The 23,684-nt window shown below is 43.1% G+C and overlaps 2 protein-coding genes and 1 long non-coding RNA gene across 10 annotated transcripts in view; 1 reads left to right on the top strand and 2 right to left on the bottom strand.

The window, feature by feature from the left end:
- Positions 1 to 2,984, bottom strand: part of MFSD2B (MFSD2 lysolipid transporter B, sphingolipid) — a 38,262-nt gene extending 35,278 nt beyond the window's left edge. For both annotated transcript variants that reach the window (XM_056342472.1, XM_056342473.1), the window contains exon 1: positions 2,446 to 2,984. In XM_056342472.1, the coding sequence (XP_056198447.1) occupies positions 2,446 to 2,493 (48 nt within the window). In that variant the 5' untranslated portion in view covers positions 2,494 to 2,984. The remainder of the gene's footprint in view (positions 1 to 2,445) is intronic.
- LOC130150995 (uncharacterized) lies at positions 1,882 to 6,699 on the top strand. Of its 2 annotated transcripts, none has more exons than XR_008822456.1 (3): positions 1,882 to 2,209; positions 2,979 to 3,386; positions 6,620 to 6,699. It is a non-coding gene; the product is annotated as an uncharacterized LOC130150995 (long non-coding RNA). The 2 variants fall into 2 exon arrangements; XR_008822455.1 differs by having other exon boundaries at positions 1,882 to 2,233.
- On the bottom strand, positions 5,372 to 23,344 carry UBXN2A (UBX domain protein 2A). 6 transcript variants are annotated; one of them, XM_056342466.1, is made up of 7 exons: positions 23,197 to 23,342; positions 20,013 to 20,066; positions 18,445 to 18,580; positions 16,591 to 16,700; positions 14,873 to 15,013; positions 9,580 to 9,744; positions 5,372 to 6,731 (listed from the first exon to the last, which is right to left on the bottom strand). In XM_056342466.1, exons 2-7 carry the CDS (start codon positions 20,051 to 20,053, stop codon positions 6,443 to 6,445), a joined length of 882 nt encoding a protein of 293 aa, XP_056198441.1. In that variant the 5' UTR covers positions 20,054 to 20,066; positions 23,197 to 23,342; the 3' UTR covers positions 5,372 to 6,442. The 6 variants fall into 6 exon arrangements, with proteins under 6 accessions (XP_056198441.1, XP_056198444.1, XP_056198445.1 ...); XM_056342469.1 differs by lacking the exon at positions 23,197 to 23,342 and adding an exon at positions 22,672 to 23,039; XM_056342470.1 differs by lacking the exon at positions 23,197 to 23,342 and adding an exon at positions 22,319 to 22,665.
- Positions 23,345 to 23,684: the final 340 nt, after the last annotated feature.

The raw sequence follows: 23,684 nt of genomic DNA, 5'->3' as shown, positions 1-23,684 counted from the left end.
TTTTTTTAAAGCCTTACTGTGATTCCATGCACTCCCAGGATGCTGCTGCTCTACTTTTTGAACCATATTCCCAGATCACCTTGAAGCAAAGTTATTACTTTGGTCAGAGCAGTAGTTAAACTTTCACTAAATTTTGTTTATGAATATTATTTTCAGAATGAAACAGGTGGTTGTAGATACAGCACACAGAGGTATCCTGTTCAGTCAGCCACAGAAATGCAGGGAATCAGCAGTTCATGAACCTTCTGAACTGGAGGTTACATCCTGATTACTGTCCAGTACCTTTTTTCCTTTTATTTTGCCCAATTCATTTCGGAATTCATTTGTACATTAAGCCATAATACACCACAGCAGTTCAACACATGAACGACATGTACCATGAAAGGAAATACCATTGCATTCATTGCAAATTTGCTGCCTGGTAATTTCATTGAGCGCCTCCAAGTTTCTGTCTGCTGAGAAATGATCATTCAGACTCTCCATTCTGCTGCCTCTTTCTGAAATCTCTTTTGACTTTGCATATTAAAGTTACATGGTAATCACTAAGTTTTCTACCTCAGTATTCTATGAAACAGCCGTGAAAATGAAGGTAGGTCCCTGCACCAGTAAAGCTGAAACATCCCTCTTTCTAGCACTCCAGGCTTACAGTTAGAGATTAGAAAAGATACAGGTGGCAGCTGCCCATTACAGGATCTAGAGGAGTAAGGCCCCCAGCCTGTGTTCGGTTTACATGATATTGCCAATAAATGACACAAGAAACTGTCTTGAAGGACAACATCACAATTGTGCAGAGCAGCATCACCACCAGCAGTGCATTCTCTATGAGCAACCAAAAGGGTTTTCTCTTAGAGTGCATTTCCCTACTGCATTGCTTCCTCAAGCAACAGAAGTTGATTTATGCAAAATCCAGTAAAAGATTTTTCACCTGTGTAAGTTTGTCAGTAAGCTTAAAGTACTCCAAAAACTCACTAGAGACCTGAATGTGTAGGCAGCGGTCAAATAAAGAACAAAAGACAAAAGTATATACAATGAAAATTGTGTTTTGAGACCCCTGTGGTACGGTTGAATGTCAACGTCAAATTGCTTTTACAAGCTTCAAAATAAACGTGAGAGCATGGGGTGAGAGGTATGAGAAAGGAAGGTCAGATGAAGTTACAATTTTTTTTGTCAGATTAACTTTTTTATTTTGTACTTCTACATGACCCTGTCATATCAAAGTTAATTGTATTCCAAGGTAAACCAAGAAAGCATTAATAGCTGAGAGATTTGATTTTGCTCATTAAATAGAATAATTTTAAACACTGTTATAGAAAATAAATTCATCTCATACACTTAAGTTCTTTTATTTTTGATTCTCTTGTAAGTTAAAACCATACTTCTCAGCACTTGTAAATTCTCCTGTCCCCAACAGAAATTGAATACAATGTTTTTAACAGATCACCTTATTTCTAAAGAAAGTATTTAAGCACACCGAAAACTCTTTGCAACTGAGTGAAGATACTGCATGAACACCATGGGCATGGGAAGCAGCTGCATTTTGTCCTAAGCTATCCTTTATCAGCCGGGGCCAGAACTGCACCCATAAGTAATTTAAAAGCAGTAAGAAGAGAGAGCAAAACGTGTGACTTGAAGATAAACGCTAGACTTGGTTTATCTGAGGAACAATGACAATGTAGCTAATGAGGAGCAGCTTTTGAGTTGGCTTTTCTTTCGGTGTAGAATTAGTACTGGTGATATTTTTCTGCTCTGTGGGTGACTGTACAACCGCCTCTTAAAGAGGGGAGTGTGACAGTCACAGGTGGCATCCCAGGGCCCTCATACCCAGTACCTTGAGGACCACTTTCGGGTTTCTTCACAACATCAGCCCACCTGAGAGAAGGAAGCAAGAGGGACCGGGTTTGGGTGCAGACACCTAGAGAAGGCACAGAGCCCCTCAGCTTGCATTACCGGCAGCAGGAGGAATACGTTGGGAAAGCACCGACCCTGCAGGGGAAGCATTTAGATTCTCTCTCATTCGCGACACTCATCTGGAAGTCAGGAGCTGAGGAGAGCGAACGCCTCCCGCCGCCCGCACCCCTCCGCCCCGACGGGAAGAGAAAGAGGAAAACGAACGAGCTTTCCCGGCCACCGGAGCGGACAGGGATATAGCGCGTTCGAGGGAAAACTCCAGTCGCGCTGAGCTTCTCGGGGAGAGAGGAGCGGGTGGGCGGTAAGCAGGTGGCAGCTCTATCAGGTACCTCGCTGAAATCGGCTGCCCCGCGCACAACGCTGCAGCGCCAGGTGCAGGCTGCCCCCAGCCGCCTTCCCCGAGACCCCCCGGCAACGGAGGCCGGCCGGGACCGCCCCGCACGCACGGGACCCCAGCCCCGCTCTCGCCCCAGGGCTGTGGCCGAGAGCCTCCGAGAGCCCGTCGACGGCCGCTTTTCCCCCTCCCCAGCCCCTTACCTGCTGCTCCGCCGGGCGCTCCGGGGTGTCCTTTGCAGCCCCCGCCATGACAAAGCGGCCAGCCCACCCCCGTCCGACACCTGCGTGCCCGGGGCGGGGAGGCGGAGGGAAGGAGCGGCAGGGCGGGAGGCGTCCTCCCCCCGGCTCACGCAGCGCCCTGGGAGGGCAAAGGCGCTGCTCGCTGCCCTCCGGGCCCGGGAGGGGGTATTCCCCGCCAGAGGAGCCCCCGAGGCCGGCATCGCCGAGCCCACTGCGGGCGGCAAGACCGCCCCCTCGCCCTCCGTGCCACCTCCACCGTGGGCGAGGAGTGGGGCAGCGGCCGGCGGCGGGAGCAGCAGCACCGCCCCGGCCGCCGCGTTCCGTGAGGTAAATGCCGGGCTCTGCTGCTCGCTAACCCGCCCGAGCGCCCGCCCCGCCGCTCCCCTCAGAGGCGCTGGCGGCCGCCGCTCCCGCCGCGAGGTGCCCAGCCGTCGGGCGGTTTCTGGGGCTGTTTCCACCTGAAGTCTAAAACCACCAGCTCTATCCTTTTGTAGGGTTTTCGGATGTGTATGAATTTATAGCCACGGCAGCCATGCGTCAACTGGACGTGAGATCACCCAGAAACCGCACCTGACCCGGGAAGGGCTGCTGCCCGCAGGCCCTGGGGCTCACGCCGTTACTGGGGCAGTACAAGTTCACCACCCCGCTCTGCCCACAGGACACCGACCTCGCAAACATGCTCTGCCTGCATCAGAGAGGAAAAAAAATCAATTAAAAATTACATTTTGAAGTATGAACTCTTTCAGCAGTGAAACAGCCTGGGAGAAGAGGTTTTCAACAAACCAACAGACACACGGGGACTCTGTGATCCGCTTGTCTTGTGAAGAGGATGACAAATCTATAGGCACAGGGCTTCCTGGCTCGACTGATTCAAAGAGCTCTGCAATCGACAGGGTCACCCGGTGAGTATTTGACAGCCACTGCAAACTACCAAGTACTGATATGCAAATCCTGTGCAACCTCATTTTGCAGGAATAATTATCACAAATTTGCAAAATTCTGAAAGAGTAAGGCATCAAAAATTTTCCTTAAAAACAGACCAACACAAAACTGGAATTGTGGCCTTAATGTGCCTTGTTGAAAACTCTGAAGCTTCCAGGCTCCAAGAAATCCTTAAAGGCTGAGGCCAGATGGGCTTCAAAATAGGGGTGGACTGCTCAGTCCCTTAGCCCCAATACATAATTTGTTCTAAAATACCGAGCTAGATAACAAGGTATGTATGTAATGTTAAAATTCAGCATTTAAGTTCTTCATTTTCTCTTCACACAACAGCTTCGTAACATGTAAAATCTTTGTTACCTGCATTCGCATGTTTCTTCACAAAGGAAAAAACCCACAGAAACCATTTCCTTTGTTTGTTCTTTTCTAGGCTATTTAAATTTTGCTGTAAACTATGTTAATGTACAGGCTTTACTCAAACCAGTGAAGGCTTGTGAAGAAACAATGAATAACTGATAGTATTTGTGTGTTTCACAAGCTCAAGCATTGACAAGCTAGTTTTACTGTTTGTCCAATGCACAACAGCTGTCTACAGCACTGAGCATGAGATTAAGCCACTCAGACACTACAGGTAGCTAATCAGTCTTTACAAATTGACCGAAACCTGCTAGATTTAGGAAAGCCCTGTATTCATTCCAAAGATTTTCTCCAAATTAGTAAGTTATCCAATCCACAATTTATTGCCTTTTGTAAAGGCACTTTCTAGTCTAACATGGGATTAGTGCAGTCAGCATCACTCCTGACTTTTTAAAGGTTTGTTCTCATTTTGTAGTTAAGAATGTGACACTTTCAAACTGCACATACACACTCAGGTACACCAAAGCTACAGCGAGAAACAGCTGATAAAGAACAATAGATAGCCATAGAGAATCAAGCTGTCCAGCCTCTTAAAATACTGGTAGCAGACATGAAACATTGAAATACTAAAGCACAGACTCATAGAATGGTTTGGGTTAGAAGGAACTGTAAAGATTATCTGGTTCCAAACCCCCAGCCACAGGTAGGGACACTTCCCACTAGACTAGGTTGCTCAAAGCCTCATCCAGCTCCTTTCCAAAACAGTGACCTTTTGAAAACAAGCAAAATGGATCTACATACCTTACAATTTGACACACACACCCCTTCAATTTCCATCTATTTTACACTATTTCTTCAAATTTCTAGGCTGCAAATGCAGGAATAGTATACTGCTACTTTGATGTTCCATGCACATTTTAGACAAGAACAACTGAGCTTACAATCAAGCATGTGTGGTTTTCTAATAATTAGTTTTACATTAAGACAAATTCAAAAGCGTCAATTAATAAAATTCACTGTTCAGGAAGCTCTGCAAACCAAGGATTGGGTCTGTGTCTGTAGGTGACATTTCAGTTTTACTAGTGGATTAGTCCGCACATGTCTTCCTACTACTAGAGATCTGACAGGCTTTTCATATAACAGTAGAGGAGACAGTGCAAAACCAAAAATTTAGTTGTATAATTTTCTACATAAACATAAATGACAGTAGCACACCTGAATAGCACTGAAGACTGTTAACTGCATAGTTTTCATGGATTTCCTTGCTGAATAGGTATTTGTGCAGTTGACTTTCATTTCACTGCCCTCAAACATACCAGGAGAGATGCTAAAGCAAAACAGTTTTACACCCCTGGGAATGAAATAAGTGCATCCCTAGTTTGAAGTAACATCATTTTTAGATATAATTCAAGTCACTCCAAGTCATTTTCTACTTAGAACAAACCCAGGAAATCCCAAATCCATCTTTCATCTAACCACGCAAAAAGTAGTACAATGCCAGCAATCATCCACTTGTGCAGGTAGCACAGTCAGCACTCACTGAAGGCCCCAGGAAGTCTTCCATTCACAAACCCACATGCTACTTATCAAACACAGTACAAAATATTTAGTCTTTATGCTGATGTCTCCTCTAGCAAAACATGGAATAGACAGCTACAAATTTTACGCCTCAAGTACATGAGTAGCAAAATAAAAGATCTGGATGGAAATGGGGTAGAGGGGGATGTGGTAACCTCAGTTTTCAAATAAGGATTTTCAACACCTTCAAAATTTGGCCACATGCAGTTAGCGTCTCAATCAGCTGGCCAGTTCAGGACAGATGCAGATATATAGTACAAAAACAACTGTGTCCCTCTAAGCCCCTATTCCTGTATGGTAGGCTCCAGAGAAGCTGAAGTGTTTGTGTGACGAGGCTAAAAGTGGATCTCTATCCTAATGAGCTAGGTAGTTTAACATCACCCTATCTGTAAGACACTCGTAGCAGCACAAGAGAGGCAGAAACCACTTCAACCATTGGTAATAACAAGTAACAAAGAGCTTACTTAGAGGCACTTCATACAGTATGCACCAGACTACCTCATTTCTATCTTCTCACACATGCCCCTACCACTATGTGAAGACTTGATAGAACACCACCCTGCAGATCTTGTGATAAAAGTTAAAACCTGAAGATACGGATATTGAAGATTTTCAAGTTATTAGAGTTCAAATGCGAGCTTCCCTGCAGCATCTGTTGCCTAAAAGTTACTGTGAGAAGAATGCAAACTACAGCAGCTTACACTGAAATGTAAGTGAAACCAATCAGTTCAGTTTCACTTTAGTCCAAAGTGCAAAACTAAATAATATTTTCCCTTAAAAGGTGCTATCAGTAGTAATTAAGTCTCAGAGAACTGTTCTGCCTAAATACACTCATTAAAGAACTAAGAAGCTTTCTACTTAGGGAAATTCTAAGGATGACCTGTTGTACAGTTATCTCTGCTACATTATATAACCAGGATCTGACCATCAGATTTAGTTGAAAATACTTCTATCATACCAGACGATAGCACATATTTTGCTCTAAGAGCACAGTATGTAAGGATGAGAGTGCATCCACATATTGCTGGTTAGATTTTTGGTTTTGTCTAGTTCCATGTGTATGCAGTTTTTGGCCAGTTAAAAGCTAATTTGATCTTGTACTTTTGATAGCATTTTTTTGCTCATTCTTGAGCTGTCCATTAGGTGTAGCAGCAGTTTTATAGTCATTGTCAGGTGCTTTTATCACTAGGAGTCTGAAAGGTTCAGTTGTTTTCTGAAGTCTCTGAACAACAACAGCATTTTGCAACTTTGCTTCCCCTAGTGTGAGCGTCTCATCTTGCAGCTCCCGAAACGGCAGTGAAGTCGTCAGTGTGAAGGGAACACCTCCTTCTGATCCTTGATACTTTGTTATGAAGTCTCTGACATGGCTTATTCTGAGAAGAAAAAAGAAAATGGCGTTAGAGCGCTCCAGTCCCAACACAGACCATATGCACAACACACATAGCCACCACAGCAGAATGAGACACCCATTTCATGTGATAGCCGATGGTGTAATAATGGAGGAATGCAGAAGGGGCAGTATCCTAAAGTGCCTCGTCCACTTGGGAGGCAAGGACCAAGGTTTGCATGCTCCAAGAGCATTCCTAAGGGAAAAAAGGATGAATATCTTATTCTGCGCACTCAAATGCTTTGCTATGGCTCAAACGGTAGTTACACAAGCCTACCATTTCTTAACCAGCTGGTGGAGCTCTTACCTGAGGTTTCTGTAGCCAAGACGTATATGAAAGATACCTTCAGTGTGTGGTACATATAGCAGAACCATAATAATAAAGAAAAGAGTTTGCAAAAATTGTCTAGGTATCTTGTGAGCTAACTGGGTCTAAATATAGTCCCCTTCTACCAAAGCAGGTGCAGCAGCAAATTCATTACAGATTCAAGCTGCCTGTTACGGTGTGAAGAGCCTTGCAACAAGTGACCAAGACAGGTTTTACTGTGGAAGAACCAAGATTGACCAATTTAATAAGAAAATTAAGATGACAGGATACATCTATACCAGCAAAACAAACATATTGTCAATGTCCATTCTCTGATCCCGAGGCCATCTGGTAGACTCTGGCTACTGGCAAATGATTAAACTCATCCTTTCTCTGCCCCTTTAACAGGGTAGCCCATGGGGTCTACTGCCTCCTACAAACGGTCCACAACTTGAACTAACACCTGAACCAAGCCTAGATATTGAGAAAGTGCTAGCTGGCTTGGGGGAAAGCCATCCTAACAGTTTAGCAGCACAGATAATGACGTTTCCACACCTTAGCCATACTTAGTAGGACAGATATAGACAGCATCTAATTCCTGTGCACACAGGCCGTAATGAGGAGACAGTGCTTGGTCTTATAAACCTAAAGCCTGAAAAACCTCAAGCAGGAATAAATTTTTGGTTTGACATTTACAGGTGTCTACATGAATTGTATCGAAGTTCATTGGGTCCCAAGAGCAACTCAGGCAATTAGCCACCAGCTAACCACTTTAACATGAACAAGTTCCTTCCCAGGCTCTATACTCAATGCTCCAGGGTCGCAATGACTTTGCAACTGCTCAACAAGGGACACAACTCTATTCAAGACACAGCTATGTGTGCTATTCCTACAGCACTGCTTTGCTAGTTGCTTCACACTCATGTCTCCTCCATTCCCCATACTGCAGTGTTACAGCACTACCTGCACTTTTGCTCCAGTGCTATAACTTCAATCTTTCATCAGTAATCAAGTCATATCTAAAGTAGTAGTTACTGTGGCACACACATTGCTCTGTCTGCAAAAGGGTAAAAGTGATCAATTTGCCCAGACATTGCAATATATAAACTATAGGTAGATAACCTGCAGCATAATTAACAAATAATTGACTGTTACTGCTTCTCTACTGAAAGGAGTGCTACACATGCAATTATAATGCTTAAGGGCATGTACTTTAAAATTATTTCCTCCTATTTCTTATTACATCATATACAAATACTGTATACAGCACAAACATGCTGGTCTTGTGGCAAGAGGTTATATTATGATTGAATAGTCATTGCAAACCACTTCAAAAAGAGCATCACATCGGCAAGGCTGTTGTTCTGCTTATCTCAAACTTTTTTTTCCCCCTCCAAAAGCACTTAGCAGCTATTCAAACTGCCATTTACCACGAAGACAACAAGCTTCTAAATATACTTAAATGTGTGAAACCTGGAATAATTAAGATATTAAGCCCTCCAATTAAATATTTATAATTAAAATAGCAATTGACCCTTCAGCAGTACATCACAACAGTATTTCAGTTCATACCTCAGGCCACTAACAGAAATAAATTAGGTCGAGTTCAAGGAAAAAGTTACAGTCATTAACCCTCAACTGCTGAGCTTTTCTGCTGACCAGCAGTGTCAGAGATGTACACAGTTTATCCTGACAGCAGCCTGGGTTGTATTAAATCTATGATCACTTTAAATTGCTTCACAGAGAAGCACAGGCAACATATCCTTTTCATATGATACGACTATATCGTTTGGAGTAATTTATCAAATTACAAATTTGAGAAACGTCTCCAACAACAACAGTTCTACAATTTAAACATTTAATCCTACTTTCTCAAAGCTTCTGCAAATATATCTGCAGTGCTGACACCTTCTGACATCAACCCCATTTATAAGCCACTTTGGGAACTGGAAGTTTTACTAACTAAAAATTGAACACATGGGATGTATTCTATTCTGCCCACACTGACATGGCAGGTGATGCACCTCCCCTGCCTAGTGTGCTGACTCTGGCCCACCTAGGGTGGAGCCTGAGAAACCTCTGAGTCACATCCACCAGCTCCCAGGTGCGGTGCTGCCAATGTCCAATGACCAGCAGGCTTTTTACTAAGAAATTTGCTCCACATGTAGTCGTTTTGTGAGATGCCTGTCATCTTAAAAGCTGTTTCCTCTAGCAATGAGCAATGCATACACCTGAACTTCCACTGACCTACAACGAACTACTACAGTTTCCTCAGATTTTCATTTATGCTCAGTTATGTCCTGGCTATTAACATCAGTTCACACTCCTCTTATGCTCCTCTCTTGTCAGCTGAAAGATTTCTCAAAATTTGAAAGGAGGTTTTCTAAACACAGCTGAACAGCAGTCCGATATTAAGTGACTTGAGAAGGTAGATTAGTCACAGAACGTGGAGACTTACCATGTGTACAGGCACGAGACAAATAGTTCAGATGCAAATACATATGACAGAGATAAAAATAAATCTTACCTGTGAGAAACATTAAACTTTTGAATTATCCTTTCCCCATCAGCTAACCAGATCTGGACATTAGTGATAGGCTCCGTATCATTTAAGGGCACTAAAGGCAGGTGTCTTTTGTTGTCAGGTCCTTCATGATCATCTCTTACTTTAGAGATTATCCTTGGAGTAGCACTGAAAAGAAAAGCCATAAGAGGTTGCTTTTTGTGCAAATGTGTAAGCTTGAACTTCCCTCCAGACCTCTGCTTCCAGAGCTTTCTGCCCTGTATCAGGGTGCACTGATGCCTTATTTTTTTAACAAATACAGGAATACTGACATAAATGTCACCTGGTTTTTTTTTTTAACTGTATGCCAATACGTTCACTTGAAGACTTCAACATGCTAAAGAACCAGTTTACTCATGTTAAACATTTTTATAAGACAGAAGTGAACTTAAATATCAGAGGATTAAATACAAATACACAAGAGATGAAACAGTCTAAAGATTCCTCATGCATTTTTTGCACTCTAATTACACAGGTGAAACTTTAAGGGGTTTAAGTATTGAATTTGCATACTCAATCTTAATTTTCACCATAATGTGATTACAGTAATTCAATTTAACTGAATGTTGTTGCCTTGATTTAGACCCCAGGATCATCTATCACAGAAACTGACTTCATGTGAAAATGCAGGCTGATGCACACAGCACTTGGATTTTGTTTTTTTCTAAGGCACTTTCAACAGCTGACCCTACCATAAGGGCAAAGATCCATAAAATGACTTGACAGAATACAGGGACTTCAGTCCAAGTGCGTGGTCTTAAAAAAAAAAAAAATTACTGGCAAAATTTTTTATTCTGCAAAAATGTCTAGACCTTAGTGCTTCTTTCAATACTAAGCTTGTTCAGTATGCACTGTTTAAGTCATCATAAGGCCTGATCCAATGGGTACATCCTCATCTCATGTGAGTATAACCAGATGTTCACTTGCAAAACAATAGCAGTGATTTAAGGAGTTACCATTTCTTCTCTGAGCTCAGCTGTGGTCACTGACTACATGAACACTTCATGGTGGTTTGCCAAAAAGCTTTCTCTTTGCACAGAAAATTTATGAGTTACTGTTTCTTGAGAGAGAAGCTGGTAACCAATCGCCATAGAACAACAGCCTTAACAATACTACATCTGCTTTGCAGACAAACCCCATCTTGCACCCTTATGTTCTTGTACCTGTCAGTTCAATCATAAAACAGAAAAGTCACAGACAATTTATTACTAAAACAAAGATGGCTAATGACTTAATATATTCAGGTTAATAAAGTTAAGAGTCTTGGGCTCAAGCCCTTCTCAGTCTGAGGTATTTCAAAATCTCTTTATCACCCTCTGTTAGTTAAGTGCCCCAACTTCTAGGCTATCAGCCGGTAGAGGCACTTTTTATTTTTTCCATTGAAACTCTGCAAAAAGAATCAGAATCAAGGACTCTCATTCCCAAGTGAGTGATAAGAGATGTTCACTGCAACTGGAGACAGATGAGGGGCACAGAACTGACTGTTTTGCATTACACAGAAGTCAGCTGGGGAACAAGAACTCGGCACCAACAAATTCCAAGAGACACATCTGTAAAACATACTGGTAATCCACATACAGGTGAATTAACTATCATCCACCTGCCTCTGCCAGCTTACTTCTCTCACACCCAGCTTGACCTCAATGCCCTCCAGATCTGGAAAAAAAGCTGGAGCACCAGCAAGATAATGTTAAACAGTCTGGGGAGCAGAGAAAAAAAAGCAAAAGTTCAAGTCATACTTTGGCAATGATCAGCTTTTGCTGTCTACTCCATCAGTGGCGTTCAGTTCCAGGTTCAGCCACTAAACTGTAAGAGCTCATGTGTGAGTTGGCTGTTTCCAGTACAGCGGCGCCTGGACAGGCAGCCAACTGTGCAGCTGCCAGGCATCTTGTTTGAGCCTGGGCTGAACTACCTTTTAGCCCACCACTCACAGCCGTAGTTCAGACAACTATCTCAAATGGATACAGATTTTGGTGTCATTCTCAAACCAGCTTCCCTCATGGTCACATCTTTGAATTTGTGGCAGGCACTGGAGCTGATTCTTTCAACAGCAACTATGTATGAAACTGAAGCCAACGTGTTAAGTGAAGCTGTGAGAGAAAGATCTATATTCACCAAGATGTAAAGCACTTCTGTACTTAACTTTGCTCTTGTAGAACTGACAGATAAAGCCATCTAGTGGTGGGAGCTTTGGCTAAAGCCACAAACCAATCATCTATGTCTGTTACTATCCTGAGATCAAAGCATTATCACTCCTTCTAAAGGCTTATTCCTTTTATAAGATTATCAAAAGAAGATGTAAACTAAAGATCGAAGAGGCCTAAGAGCCTCACGTCAATTTTCTGAAAAGAAAAGACCCCATGAGTTCGATATTACGCCTTACCCTGAGTAATGGTTAAGAAGCTTGACACACAATGTTTTACCCTAATGAGGTTATAGAGCAAGCCCACTTTGCTACAAGGGATTTCAGTCAATAGTTTAATTAACATGCTTCTGAGGTAGTCTTTAAAATGCATTGATAAGCTTAATAGAAAAGTGAGGTTGCAAATTTTGTTATAATCCCAAACTATTAAATGCAGCTGAACTGTGGTAGATCAAACAATATATCCATTAGTTACATAGGTTCATAAGGTATATTGGAAAAGTCTGATAAGTTTCATTTGTTTCTCCTGTACAACAAAAAGGGAAAGGATCAAGCTCATCTGAGTTACATCAAAAAACACATCATTTCTAGTTCCTACATTTTTCTCTAAGAAAATTTTTTAATGAGCGACTCAGCAAGACTGATTCATAATGGTTGATCCGCCACCTAATTCATCCATCTGGGAACACTGACAGAAAATCTGTAATTATTAAAAAAAAATGTTTATTTGATAAGCTAGAAGTTTAGCTGAAGTAAACTATTCACTCATTTGTCTCTCTCATTTCTGATTAAGCACACAAATACAACTGTGGAAAAGTTCTATAGCTTAAAGCTTGTTACAGGTCTCAGAAAGCACTACTATTTCCCCACAAAGTTTTCTGCTGAAAAAGTAGCATATGCATGCAATGGACATTTATTAACATCAGGAAGTGAGCACTACTTTATGGAGTAAAAGCACTTATGGCTCATGTTTCCAATATCAGCAAAAATAATTACTTGTTTTTAAAGAAAAGGCTCCGATAGCATAGCACTGAATAGACTAGCAAGAGTAAGGGGAAAAAAACACCAAGGCATTTTATCTAGTTCATAAAGAAAAAAAATGCTAAGCAAGTTGTTGGATGTCTCAGTGTACAAGACCAATCAGCCAAAATTCACAGAAAAGCTGTTTCCGGAACTGAAGTTGCCTATTAGGAAGCAAGATCATTACTTGCTGTAGGAATGACAGAGCACGACAAGCAACTGAACAACCATTTAGCACTAGTTAGCAGCAGAAACCCAGCATGCTAAAGGCCTTTTTTGCTTTCGCTATATACAGGTCTACTTGTAGATAAGGTTAAGTTCTTGACCTTTGTTTGCTCAGGATTTCAGTACTAGCAAAAGCAAGCCTTGCAGCAGCTCATCCATCTCTCAAGGGAAGATTTTGCCTATTGACCGTATCTACTCAAGCATGCAGCAAATGAATGGACTGTACTACAGCAATGGATGAAACTGATAAAACAGGTACTTGCTTCTCTGAGGCAGCCTGGAACTATTCATCCTTTACCACAATCAGTTTTTACTCTGTACCTTATTATCTTCATCCCTTGCCCCATCAATTCCTACCCAGGTCATGCTTTCCCTCAGCACAGGCATTAACAGCAAGCCCCTTCCACTTAATCATAGAATTGTTTAGTTTGGAAAAGACTCTTAAGATCATTGAATCCAACAGTTACCCCTAACACTGCCAAGTCCACCTCTAAACCAAGTCCCTAAGTGCCTCATTCACACGTCTTTTAAATACCTTCAGGGATAGTGACTCTCATTCAACAACCCCTTCAGGGAAGGAATGTTTCCCAATAGCCCATCTAAACCTCCCCTGGGCAACTTGAGGCCATTTCCTCTTGTCCTATCATTTGTTAATTGGGAAGAGAGACCAACACCCACCTTGCTACAATCAAAACAAAGCAGTTCACCTAAGGTTTCACCACAGTCTACTAACCCCAGTCAGCAGGTCACCAAGCAGTCCCATCTGTGAAGGCCTCCAGTCACTGAATATGTACTGTTCCCTAGGCTGAGGTCTGCTTTAACAGGCAAATACAAAAGTCTTACACAACAGGGATACGTGAAGCAGGTAATTTGACTGGAGTAAGCAAAAGTCACAGGCATCAAATACATGAACTCCTGGCCTGCTCCTCTACAACAGCCTTCCAAAATACAATACTGTTTGGTTGTAAATCAAGTCCAGCTTTAGCTCTGGCATTAGTGGCTGACAGCCTCCAACCACACGAGAGTCACAGAGTAAAGGAAAGAGGATTATTGTAACACACTAAAAGTTCTTACTGCCATAAATACACGGTTCAATACAGAGGAATTTTAAGAGAATGCAAAATAACCTCTTCTTCAGTTTCCTTTACGGGACTGTCAGACTCCCTCTTCTCACACCAAGTATTGCACATACAGCTTCAAAAGAGATTATTTTCTCTTAAAACACAGAAGAGAGAGCCTTTCAGCTAGAAACAGTTCTGTTAATATTGAAACCTAAAACAAAGACAACCAACGAGAACACAGCCAGTAGGTTGTGGGAGCCAGTTATCCCCCATGCAGCACTCAGACACACCTAAATCCTGCATTCAGATTTGGTACCCAAGATAAAAGAAAGATGTCAATAAACTGGAACATGTTCCATGGAGGGCCACCAAGATGGCTGTGGGCTGCATCATTTGCCCTGTGAGGAGAGGCTGGAGGAGAGGCACCTGGTTCAGCCTGTGGCAGAGACTGTGTTGGTACTAGGTACCTAGTAGCAGCCTGCCAGGGCCTACAGGAGGTCATCAGAAGGAGCGAGCCAGGCTCTTCATGGTGGACATAAATCAAAATAAAAGGCATTCAGACTGGATAGAAGGAAAATTTTCTTTCCCATGATGACAGTCAAGCACTGAAACAGGTCGTGCAGCTTCCACTTCTGCAGGATTTCAAGGCCTGAGGGCAACCTCATCTGTCCCCACAGCTGACCCTGCCTGGAGCAGGAACCTGGATTAGAGCACTCCAGAGGTCACTTCCAACCTGAATTACAAGATCTTTTACCATAGGTACAGTTCTCCTCAGCTACTCAACCACAGATCATGTCAGACAACTCACCTTCCTAATCTGTAACCGTGTCCAGAAAAGGGTTGAAACATTGGCTTTTTTGATAACAAATACACCTTATCCTTTTTATCTTCCACTTTCACGTCTATCTCCTCTTTATCAAAAGCTTTTCGTAGCTCAAAAGGCAGATCCCTTGAGAAAAAAAAAAAAAGTCAGAAAAAGAACTCCTATACTATCTTCAGTATACAGAATAATGATTAAAACATCTTCTATGTCTATCTTTCCAGAGATGATGCTTTAAAAAAAAACAAACATCACATGTATATACCAAAAATTGTTAAGTGCATGACATACAAACAAGTTCAAGTTCCTGATCTGCAAATTAACTAGAAAATGAACAATAAAAAAATACTCCATCATCATGCAAGTTTTTGAATAATGTTCAAATTTACTCAGCAGTTACCACTCCAAAGCACATGGTGTGTAGGAAGTTCAGTATTGCCATACATTGCTGCAAAAGGTTCAATTATTTTACCCACACAGTTAAACAAGAAGAAAAAAAAAGACAATTGGCTTTTAAAGAGAAAGAACTGAATTTAGATGCACAGTGTTTAATTACAAATAAACACAAATCTCAGCTTTTAAAAATTAGATCATCACTAATAGCTACACTCTTTAGTGCAGCAACATCACACTGAAAACTCTTTATTTGCATTAAGCAGAACACAACAATGCCTTTGTCTATGAGCTCTGATACAGATACTACATTTTTGGGTGGTGGGGCTCAGCTGGCACTGGGGCTGTAGTAAGTGCTTCTCTACCATCAACGATTATGCAGGAACCATCTTGTAATTAGCATCTTCACAAGGAAACAGTGGAAGAGAGGTGGCAAACTTTTGATGCATGCACACAAAGAAAGCAAAAGGCTTTAAACAGTGTGGTTAATTGCTATTACAACTAACAGCCATGGTGACAGCCATAGAGGAGAAATATAGTGTAAAATTAGCATTTTTGATGGGCTAGTGAAGTATGGAAAAGAAAACAAAATGCAATTGGCTTAGTACTTTCACATACTTGAAAAATAATTATTAAATTATATTCTCCTCTCCATTTGTTTGGGGTGAGGAAACAGACCACAAATTAAAGGCTCAAAATTACACTGGTTTGTACCGGCAACCTCCTTTTTTAAAGCAACGCTGCAAAACACTAAAAAGAAACCAGGATAGCATGCTAATTTTTGACAGCGGGATAAAAGTAAGATTGCTATATACACACAAATGACTGAAATAGCAAGTTTGTAGTAGGAAAAATGAAATTTAAGACCAATCAATTTCTTGATGTTACATGGAGCAACTATGCCCATTTAAAGCTTTTCATCAATAAAAAGAAAACAAAGACAAAAAACCCCAGAAATACTCAACCACTTGTGCGCCAAGTTCATTAGTCAAAGTACCATTTGATCAGTGGCTCTTACTAGCCACTGATTTATTCCTTATTTCATTCTGCACCTGCTGTGCACCCTACCAACACTCGCTTTTATCTATTTCATCAGCAACTGTACAACTACTGCAACTGAAACCTACATTAAACCTGTTGACGCTAAAACAGCCATTAGCACTGCAGGATCTGAGGCAGGCAGTGGCCTACGCTCCTACTGGGATACTGCAGTGCAGCAAAGCCAAGCAGCTACGCAAAATATTTAGAGCACAAGCTAAGTGCTATCCAAAGCACATTAACTCAGGCTGATTAAGAACACAAAACTCACTCACCCTTTTTTAATGGAGTCCAAGAACTGCTGGTTTGCAGCGTCGCTGTAGCTCCTAAGTTCACCATCATTTACTGTAAACCCATTTTTCCAAAGTTTAATGATTACATCAACCTATAAAGTAAGAACAATTTTCATTATAACACTGATGTAAAACCAGTTTGGTCTACCCAGAGTACCCTAGAATTGTAAATCGTCCACTGCATGGACTAAAAATACCGAGAGAAGGCTCACTATAATCTCTTTTGGCCCTGTGCCAACAGGCAGAGCAACTGCAAAGGATAAGTGACATTTCTAAGTATCTTTTGTCAATCAGGGTTAGAAATAAACCTTCCCCCAATCATTTTGCTTTCCTAGGTCAAAAACACTCCTTCAATTCATCAAGGAAAAAAAAAAAAAAAAAAGCTGGAAGATCCCAGCTAGCTGCAACTCTTCAAAAGCTAATTTGAGAGCACACATGCCTGGTGTTGGAACATCAACTACCGGAACAGTCCAGCTGGGGATTTATTAGGGTAAAACTTTGTTCTGATCATTCAGGACTATTTTCTGAAAGGCATCAAGATAATGCATGTAGAAGCCTTTCACTCAGGAAATGTGGTAAGCATCAGAAAATTTACTTTCAGACAGCCACACATTCGTGTTATCCTGGAATTCCTAGGTATATCCAAAACCTTGGTGTTAGGGGAATGAAAAAATAAATTCTCAGTAATTAATTAACTCTGCAAGAGAACATGTACCACTTCAAGTTGTAACCTTCACACTGTTCACTGAAATCTCTCCAACTTTAACACAGATATATTTGGGATTGCATTTTCATATTTATGCATCACACCATTTAAGGAAACATTTGATCATCCAGGTCTGATCCCTGAAATAACATTTTCTCAACAGGTACTTGGCCACATGTGAGGTATATGCAGCATACACACATGCAGAATTCACCTCAGCTGGAAATCTGTTTGAACCAAGCTTGATAGTACTTGAAAATTATTTTTTTCCTCTTTTTTGCAGTTTGATTTGTTAGAAGATGACTGCTACACAAATACACAGCATGTGCAAACTGCTGAATAAAATTCCTTCTCTTTTGGTTTGGTAATCTGTCAAAAAGGTATATAGCACTCAGCAAGATTAGATTCCTTTAAGAAGTCTTGTGTCTCATGACACCAATGCATACAGAAGGAGTTCTCATCACAGGAAGGTTCCTCTACAGTAAGCCAGTATGCAAGTTTAACATGGACTAATTATTCCACACCAGCTTCCCATTTAGACATTGACACAAGTACTGCCACAGAACAGTATTTCAGAACTGCAATTTAAGGTATTGCTCCTGACACTCCTTTTTCTCCCAGGCTCAGCTGGGGATGCATGAATGTAATTTCAAGCAACGCTCACTCCAAATTTCTCCTTGACATCTTTGTACTACATGGCCTTTTTTCCAGCTCCTTAAGAGTCTTTGTAGAGTACCAGAAAGACATGAAAAGGACAGAAGCACTGATATAACACACCCATACTAAACAGCCTGCTACTACTATAACTATTTAAATGAAAGCAAACAGGAAAAAAATATTGGGCTATGCCTCTGCATAAAAAGACTGCAACTCTTTAAACAACTTCTTAGGTTTACTAATCAAGAAGAAGTGCATTAGCCAATGCCAGGGTAAGTCCTAGAACAACAAGCACAGAGGCACAGGCCTGGCTGACTAAGAGATGGGACGCTGTTCCCACTGCTGTCTGAATTCTGTGTATGGTTTACTTACAGATGTACTGGATAAGACTGCCAGACTTCGTGCATTTGTTTTCCAGAGTACTCCTGGAGTGATATTATGTCAAAACACGAGTATTTTTTTTTACCACCTACCTGGCTCTTGACTGTAGTTGGGGGCATACATATAGCACCAACCTTCTGAGCTTCTTCAAAAAGGTTATCTACAAAGTAGTCACAGTTTTGCTCTGTACCATTCAAAATCTGATCATCGGTTCCTGATTTACACATCCTGTAGAATAAAGACATAAGTAAATATGATGCCTTTGAATGCAGTAGAAGACAAGCAGCTACCCCAGAAGTTCAGTACCAAGAGGTGTAAAGAGCATGCTCCCCTGCACCCGGCTTACTTGGTTGTTACAAAACATCAGGCCAGCTTTGCCTTTTTAGAAGCTTCTTACAAATCTCCAACTGCTACATTGGACTTCAGAAGCACAAGTTAAAGAATAACAAAAGAAAAGGTGAATTCATCTATGCAGGAGCTTCTAAACTTGGTATCAGAACAAGGAATGCAAATTAGCTAATTCATTCTTCTAGTTCAGCCCATCAAACATTTTAATTGCACACCAATGACAGGCCTTCCTTAAAGCATTTCCATGATACTGACTTGGGTGACTAACTTCGCCATAAGAAAACACATACAATAAAATTGCCCTAGGATTTACTCTACCACCACTTCTTGAACCTCCCCATTCCCAGCACCATCACAGAACCACCATTACTGTCTTTGAAAGTACATTACAGAAACTCAAGAACGACTGACAAACCACTTGAGCACACTGAAGAAATACAACAGAAGGCTTCAACATTGTGGAGATTGCCAGAGTATTAAAAAAGATGCATCAACCACATCTTTTTATAGAACATTGTATATGTGACAGGTGTTTCTGTTAGATTTTCACCCATCAAAATGCAGAAATATGCAACCTGAATGAGTATCTTTCAGTTTAGGTTCTTTGCATAGTAAGAGGATTATGCAGCTTTTGGTAAACATTGCAGGAGTTATTCCTATTGGAGACTCAGACAAGTCTATTTTAAGCAATTCAGAAAAAAACCAAAACATCCCAGCTCTTGAAAAATACCCAGTTTTACATAAAACTCTGCATTGAATTCAAGAGCAGCAATGCTTACTTGAATATTAATTAGATACATTTGCATAAAAAGGAATTGTTTGCAGTGCATCTATACAACACTAAGAATCCCTACAGATTAACATCTTCAAACAAAAGAAAAACTCATCATTAAAGAAGAAATTTCAAAAGTATGCTGTCCCCATTACAGTTTTCTAATAGAACATAAGAAACTTGAAGCATTAATCCAAGTATTCACTAAGCTTTACCTTGGAAACATAACTGGAAAACCAAATACCTCCATATCAAACGTAGAGGTGCACAGTGAGTTAGCAATTTGTAAAGCTGCCTTTCTATTTTAAATAAAAGTATTTATGCAGCTTCTTGCATCTAGGAAACATTTCAGGTATGTGTAAAATCTTTTCGCAAAACAATTCTTTTTTTAAAGCAGTGTATGTGGGGCAGGTCAATACAGGAAAAAAAGTCAAATTTTTAAAATTTATGTTAACATAAAGTTTGCAAAGTCATGACAGGAAGCACAAACAGCAAGAGGAAAGGAAAAGGAAAAAGGACGAGGGAGGATCTGACACCTACCATTCTTTCTTTACAGTTTTGATATTGTCCATGTCTTTCATTCTGGTGCTTCGCCTAATTATGAAAAGAAGAGGGTTTAAAAAAAAAAGGTCAAAACAACAAAAAAAACCACAATCAGACAAAGTGCCCACCACACCTTGCCTCTTTTTGTCACTGAAATGCTCTTTATAGTTTTTCCCATGTTAACAGTACATTTGACCAGAAACCTCAACCTCCCCCCCACCAAGTCTCCAGATGGTTCTTTGTTTGCCTGCTGTTTCTAATTTAATGACACATGAACCATGCATCAGTTTCACATGTTCTAAAGGAAGATTAGTTTTTCATAAATATACAAAATAAACTCCACCATAACAATGCAAATTGAAAATTTCCATACTTATGCTAAGCAAGGAAAAAAATATCACATTCCTTTTCTGAGTGGCACGATGTAAACTCACCTGACTTTTGTCACAGCACTATGAGATTATTGCAGAAAAACTGCACTGCCACTGCAGGCACTCTAACGACCTTCACCTTAATAGCATGCATTATCAAAAGGTTTGTCAGGTTCCTCTTCCTACCTTACTTCAACATATTGGTGCAGCATCCCAGAAACTGTGAATTAACATTTCTCGTCTATCATTTAGCTGGACAGAAAATCCTGGATTTGCAAGTTCTTTATATACTACAGGATTAGTCTGCTGAGTCAGAAGAAATGAAGAATACCACACTGATCTCATTACGCTCATCTCTGAGCTCTCTGAAAAGTTACAGAAAGTCACAAAAAGCCAGACACTCCCCAAAAACACCCTTAAAAAAACATAAAATCACTCTAAAATGAGACAAGTCCCCAGGAGAAAAGAATTTTTAAGTTGCAATTGTGTTTAAAGAGTTATTCCTGAAGTCCACTGGGTGCGGGTTTCACAGATGTTGCGCTGCTCCTGGCCTGTTTGGGACTAAGTCATGACACTGTGTACGGCTTTTAGAGAGCATCAACCTAAGTACTGACAGCCACCATACTCCTGAAGAAATGGTATGCACAGCAAGACTAAAATAAATTTTAAGTGGTCTTGACATGTAATTTAACAAAAGATGGAGGGGTTCAGGGGAAACAACATTCACTGCAACACTAACAAAAAACCCCAGTTATTCAGTACTAATTCACGTTCCTCAGGAGATTGATATTAGTATTCTTGCATCTTGAAATTTAAATCCTTGTGAGACATGCTCTGTAGAAACGTATATAACCTTTCTGAAAATCCCCATAATGACCAAAAAGATTCAGTCAATATGTTGGTAACAGGTTTTAAAGCTTAGGCAGCCTTCAAATTAACTGCTGCTATTATGCATTAGGTCAAAACATTACACTTAACACACCTTTGACATGTCACACAAGATGCAGTACAGTCTTCGTCCCCCGCCTCCCGAAATGTTCTGCCCAGACATTATATATATCTCAGACACGCCTGTGCTGGTACCTTATGACCTTGTTCGTGTATCTGATTGCTGTTCTTGGAACTTTGTACCTCTACTTGGAAAATGTGAACTTTCAGGATCAAGTAAGTATAGCATATTTAAAAATGCTTAAAAAAATAGTTTTTCAAACTTGTCCAAAATTACATTTTAACATGCTTTAGCACAAAGTAATTTTTTGTGTTTTCTGTTAATGCAATTATCTTCTAATCTCTCGCTATTCAATGGATTGCTCCCCAAAGCAACAAGAGCCACCTCCAGCCATCTGCTTTTGTTGGTTCTCTGTGACTTGTCATCAGCGCTGTTGAAAAGAGACAGACAATGAAGCAGCTCTTCAAATTAATTCTTTTGCTACATTAGGCTGGCCTCAAACGTGCGTGAATATTATTCAAAACTGGTCAGCTGTGAAAGTCGCTGTTCCTTCTGAAGTACAACAGCAATTAAACTTAGAAAGCATGTTTGCGTTAATACATCAAGGTGAAGAAATCGGCTTATACAGCATATTGATGTTTATTGTGACCAAAAAAGCTATTAGGAGACAGTCAGCAGACTGCGCTGCCAGCACCGTAGCCCAGCAAGCCAGCCCGACCGGCACAGCCCACCGCTCCCGCCGGCCAGCCCTCGGTGTACCTCGGTGACCGCCTGGGTGCACGGGTTTTGCGTCCGTGATAAACACGGAGCCGAACCTCCACCTCCGGAAATTAAATGTGAAGCAGAGGCAGAAGCCGCAGCTGCCCGCAGCTCACCACAGCCACATCCAGCAACTGCGGCAGGATGCTCCCGGCCCTGCCCGGCCGCTCCTGCCCTCCCGCCCCCAGCGCTGCCCCCGGCCCCCTCAGGCAAGCAGCTCTCACCTACACAGCCACAGCCACGGGAGCTGCAGCCGGTATTTTTGTGCTCGAAACTGTCGAGCCCACGCAGCCAATTCCTTGAACGCAAGAAAAACAAAACAAAAACTACCTTGGATGCTCTCCTCGCGCTGGTGGGCTGCAACACGCGAGGCAGCCCGCACAGCCCCCCCGCCACGCCAGCCTGCCTCACTGACTCTGGCTGAAAGTATAAACTTCTCAAGCTCAGCACGCTTCACAGCACTATCGCTGCACCGCGCGCAAATCGCGACCGAAACCTGTACCGTGCCGTCCAACAAAGAAACAGGCAGCCACAGAGAAACGGCGGGCGTGCATCAAAAGCGAGATGAGCATCAAACCTCATGGCCTGAGCATGACCGACGGGCTCAGGCAGGAGGCACAGCGCACACGGCGTCTCGCCGGCCGGCCAGCAGGGCTGCGCGCTGGGAGAAACCGCGACCCCCGCGGGGCCCCGCCGCCACACACGGCCCGCGCCGGGCGGCACCGCGGCGCGCTGGGCAGCCGCTGAGGTATTTTTAGAGACGATGAGACAATATCGTGTGAGCCAGGCGGGGGGAAGCGCCCCGGGGTACCCGGGAGAGGGGCCGGGCGGGGCCACGAACCCCGCCCCCCCCCCGGCGCCCTGCCCCGCGGTCCGCCTCACGCTGCCGGCCCGCTCCACGCGGGACGGGACCCCGGGCCGCCGGCGGGGCAGAGCGGGGCGGGGCGCGGCGCGGCGCCCGGGGGGAGGCTCAGGCCGCCCTCCCCCTCAGGACAGCCCCAGGCACGGCCGCAGGCAAAGTTGAAGGCCCGGTACGGAGCTGAGGGAGCGCCGGCGCGGCGGAACGCGCTCCCCCGGCCCGGCCTCTCCCACAGCAACTCACCCCGCCGCCGCCGCAGCGCCGGCAGCACGGCACCGGCCTCCCCGCCGCGCCAACTCGGCAGTGTCCCGCGGCCCAGCGCGCAGGCGCGGCCGCCGGCGGCCAGGGCACCCGCTGCCCCCGCCCGGACGGGGCGAGGCGGGGCGGGGCGAGGGGCAGGGCCCACCCCCGCTACCCAGGGGTGGGGCCTGGGCCGCCGTGGCCGGGGCGGCGTGAGGGGGCGGATTGTGCCGCGCCGCGAGTGGCGCTGCGTGGGGTTGCGCAGCTTCCCCAGGGGCTGTCCCGCTCTGCCCTCTCGGGAGAGACGGGGGCTGGCGGGCCTTACGGTCCGGTGCCTCCGCCTGAAGGGGCCGGGCCCCCGCGTCCCGCTGCGGCTCTTCCTCTGAGGCGGGGGGCAAAGTGCCCCGGGCAGGGACGTGGTGCGGCGCGGCAGCCGTAGCGGGTGTCATGCGTGGGGGCTGCTGTCGCCCTCGGAGGGGCGGGTGAGCTCT

The sequence above is a fragment of the Falco biarmicus genome, chromosome 6 (assembly GCF_023638135.1).
Source record: "Falco biarmicus isolate bFalBia1 chromosome 6, bFalBia1.pri, whole genome shotgun sequence".
Lineage (NCBI taxonomy): Eukaryota > Metazoa > Chordata > Aves > Falconiformes > Falconidae > Falco > Falco biarmicus.
The sequence above is the reverse complement of the archived record's forward strand: the minus strand, read 5'-3'. Positions and strand labels throughout refer to the sequence as shown.

What these genes read in the sequence shown, in the direction of transcription:
- UBXN2A (XM_056342468.1), bottom strand. Translation starts at nt 20,598, where the DNA reads ATGCTGCACCAATATGTTGAAGTAAG. An exon ending in CACGGTTACAGATTAGGAAG is followed by an intron (nt 9,745 to 14,872) that starts GTGAGTTGTCTG and finishes TTTTCTTTTCAG; the next exon opens with TGCTACTCCAAGGATAATCT. An exon ending in AAGTTTAATGTTTCTCACAG is followed by an intron (nt 6,732 to 9,579) that starts GTAAGATTTATT and finishes TTTTCTTCTCAG; the next exon opens with AATAAGCCATGTCAGAGACT.